The sequence below is a fragment of the Gekko japonicus genome, unplaced genomic scaffold (assembly GCF_001447785.1).
Source record: "Gekko japonicus isolate JY-2015 unplaced genomic scaffold, Gekko_japonicus_V1.1 scaffold1293, whole genome shotgun sequence".
NCBI classification, from domain to species: domain Eukaryota; kingdom Metazoa; phylum Chordata; class Lepidosauria; order Squamata; family Gekkonidae; genus Gekko; species Gekko japonicus.
In genome coordinates this window covers 229903-233438 of record NW_015164224.1, presented here as the reverse complement: position 1 = coordinate 233438, position 3536 = coordinate 229903, and the positions used below count along the sequence as shown (strand labels likewise).

General features: G+C 49.3%; 1 protein-coding gene across 1 annotated transcript; it reads left to right on the top strand.

Annotated features, from left to right (window-relative positions):
- Positions 1-242: 242 nt before the first annotated feature.
- On the top strand, positions 243-1157 carry LOC107108146 (calcium-binding and coiled-coil domain-containing protein 2-like). The gene has a single exon (XM_015408547.1). The coding sequence runs from the start codon at positions 243-245 to the stop codon at positions 1155-1157; it is 915 nt and encodes a 304-aa protein (XP_015264033.1).
- The last annotated feature ends 2379 nt before the right edge of the window (positions 1158-3536 follow it).

Here is a 3536-nt window from a genome sequence, read left to right as displayed (position 1 = left end):
TGGATGATTAAAGAAGACATATATTTTTCCTAACGAGATTTCGTTATCTTATCATGGTTGTTTTCCCTCACTAAGTTCAGCCTGTCCGTGATCTCTTGTCCTTGACTTGACTGTTTCCCAACCCGGAGCTGGTAACCCTACCTACAGGTCTCTGCCTGATGGTCCTAATGGTCAAACTACCTCTTTCTGTGCTACCTCCCACCCATCTCTCTCTCTTTCTTTCTCTCTCCAGCTCTGACAAAATGGAGAACAGGAAGAAAATGCTGGTAGAAGCCCCTGATAGTGTCAACCCCAAGAGCAGGAAATGCGGAGAGACTCCTCCCCTTTCTGCCAAGCGAGAGAGCTGGCCTCACATGACCCCTTTGCCCCCATCCCTGCACAAGCAGCTCTTACAGAAGAGTCTCAAGGAGGAGAAATGGGCCTTGCAAGAAGAAATCAAGAAGTTCTGGGAAAAACGCAGGGCCCTGCGTGTGGAAATCAAAGCTTTCCGGGAGAATAACAAAACCAAGACCTTGTGGGAGGATATCCGCAACTATAAACAGAGGAACAAGGGATTCTTGGAGGAGATCAATAACTACTTGGAGGACCGAGGACTTTTCATGTTGGAGATCAACCACTTCCGAAGGAAAAAGCTGGACGTTCTGGAGAAGGTGAGTGACATTCAAAAAAAGATTGGGGCCTTCCAAGAGAAGATTGAGGCCATGGTGGAAGAGATTGCTTCCTTTGAGGAGAGGACTGAATCTTTACAAACTGTGGTGAAGGCCTTCCAGGTCAAGAACCAGGAGTTCCGGGAAACCAACAAGGCCATGCAAGAGAGGAACAAATCACTGCAGGAGAAGATGGAAGCCCTCGAGCAGAAGAACGTGGTCTACTGGAAGGAATGCAAGGCCTTCTGGAAGAAGGACAAGGTCTTCTGGGAAGAGGGCGTGGCCATCTCCAGAGACATGATGGTCCTCTGTGAGGAATACATTGCTTTGAACGACGTCCATAAAGAAATGGCAGGGATGCGGAACATGATAAAAGTTCTCTGTGATGCCGTGCATTCCATATGTAAGGACATCAGCGGGTTTCTGGAAAAAGAGTTACGGGACATCACAGGTGGCACGGTTGGGAATGGAGCTGGGGGAGATCACACGACACCCCACCTGGGGAGCTGAAGATGTGTGGTTGATTTTGTTGATCTGGCAGAACCTCAAGAGGCTCATATGCACTGGCCCCACGACATAGACACAACGGCTCCTTTGAGATCAGCAGCTCAATAAAGTCTCGATGAAAGTTCACGGGGGGGAGAACAAAAGCCTCTTTGCTTATCGAGAGTGTCCACCATTGCTCAGTTACCTCATGGCACACCAGTTGATGCTCATGTTCGGTGTACCCATGCACTTAGACTTGCATTTCCCCCACATTTTCAGTAATTGTTAAGAATCAGTGACCGGAGGCTGGAAGTGTACCCAGATAAGGAGTTGGTGGGGGAGGGAAGGGAGATGCCTCAACCTGGGATCTCCAACAGCGTGCCCTCTGATATCTTTTTTTTTCAAATGTTCAGGCCACAATGGGATGAGTGGGAGGGAAAGGTTGCCATCTTCCAGGTGGGGTCTGAACATCTGGAATCTCAGCTGCTCTCTAGAGGACCAAGATCTGTTCCCTTGGAGAAAATGGCTGCTTTGGAGGGGGGGACTCTAGGGTAGTATACACTTGGTGGAGTCCCTCTCATAAGAACATAAGAGGAGCCAATGTTGGATCAAACCAATGGCCCATCCAATCCAACACTCTGTGTCACTCAGCGGCCAGAAATACCAGTTGCCCTCAGGAGGTCCAGCAGTGGGGCCAGGACACTAGGAGCCCTCCCACTGTTGCCCCCCCAGGACCAAAAACACAGAGCATCCCTTGCCACAGATCGAGAGTTCCTATCTATACCTTGTGGCTAACAGCTACTGCTGGACCTCTGCTGCATATACTTATCAATTCCCTCTTGAAGCCGTCCATGCTTGTAGCTGCCACCACCTCTGGTGGCAGTGAATTCCAGGTGTTAATCACTCTTTGGGTGAAGAAGGACTTCCTTTTCTCCGTTCTAACCCGACTGCTCAGCAATTTCATAGAGTGCCCACCAGTTCTTGTATTGTGAGAAAGGGAGGAAAGCACTTATTTCTCAACCTGCTCTATCCCATGAATAATCTTATAAACCTCAATCATGTCACCCCCTCAGCCGTTGTTTCTTTAAGCTAAAGAGCCCCAAGCGCTTTAACCTTTCCTCATAGGGAAAGTGTTCCAACCTTTTTATCATCCTAGTTGCCCTTTTCTGCACTTTTTCTGATGCTATAATATCCTTTTTGAGGTACTTGTGGTACTTGGTACTTGTGACTTTCTCCTTTTCAAACCCTGCCTTCTCTAGGCTGCCCCCCCCAAATCTCCATGGATCGTCCATTACAGAGTTGCAAACCCTAGAGAGAGGCTTGGATTCTTTTCCCTCTGCATCTTCGTCTGGTCACGGGAAGTCAAAGCCGGATGCAGCCAGGAATCCAACTGGACAACCCTCTTTCACAGAGATACACTGATTGATTTCACTTCTCCCTTTCCTGTCTCTGGGGGGGCGGAATAACCTAGAGTCCTCTCCTCCATCTAATCCTCAGCATCACCACCTTGTCAGGTACGCCAGGCTGAGAATGTGTGACCAGCCCAAGGTCACCCGACTAGCTTGCCCGGCAGAGTTGGGGTTCAACCCCGGGTCCCCCAGATCCGAGCCTGACCCTTAACCACCACATCGCCCTGCCTACTGAATACAAATACATTGTGCTTATTGGTGACCCTTCCCTCCAATAGCAGTGGCTCATCCTGCAGTGAAGCCGGAGGGAAGAGACCAAGGGGGTCTGATTCTTTCCCTTTTGGATTTTGCATTTCTTTTGCTCGTTCTGTAATTGTCTCTTTCAGGGGGGGAGAGGCAAGACAGAAGTGCATGCTTCTTTGTTTTCCATCACACTCCATGGCCTTCCAGCCATCATAAACCCCTTCCCATCATGACTGTAGTGCCACTGCCCTTCCTTAGTCAAAGACAAGGTGGTGACCGACCTGGCTGTCTTTAAAACCTCCAGCAGGGATCCCAACCCTTGCCAGAATCCAGAGTTCCACTCAGAGAATATTGGTCGGGCCAAGAAAAACAACAACTGGAACATCCTTCTGCAGACTCCCAGAAACACCACCACACAGGTAAGTAACAAAATCGTTTATCCTGGGGCAAAGAAGTACCAGTATTCTGTGCACCAAAACAAGAAAATGGTTCAGCCTCTATCTAATTTACCTTGAATAGTATAACCCCAGCAATCTGTTTACAGCAGTCAAACAGGGTGCACCTCTACAAGCTCACTCCAACGGGCAGAGAGTCAAGGCTCCCAAGTACTTACCTTGATTCGGCGAGGGATATGTAGATCTTTGCGGGACCATTCCTGTGGGGAAAACACAGGCGCTGCACTATTCTGTCACCCAGATGTGACGTAGGCACGTAGCCGGGCGACGCTCTAGCAGTGGGGTTGGAAACTCAA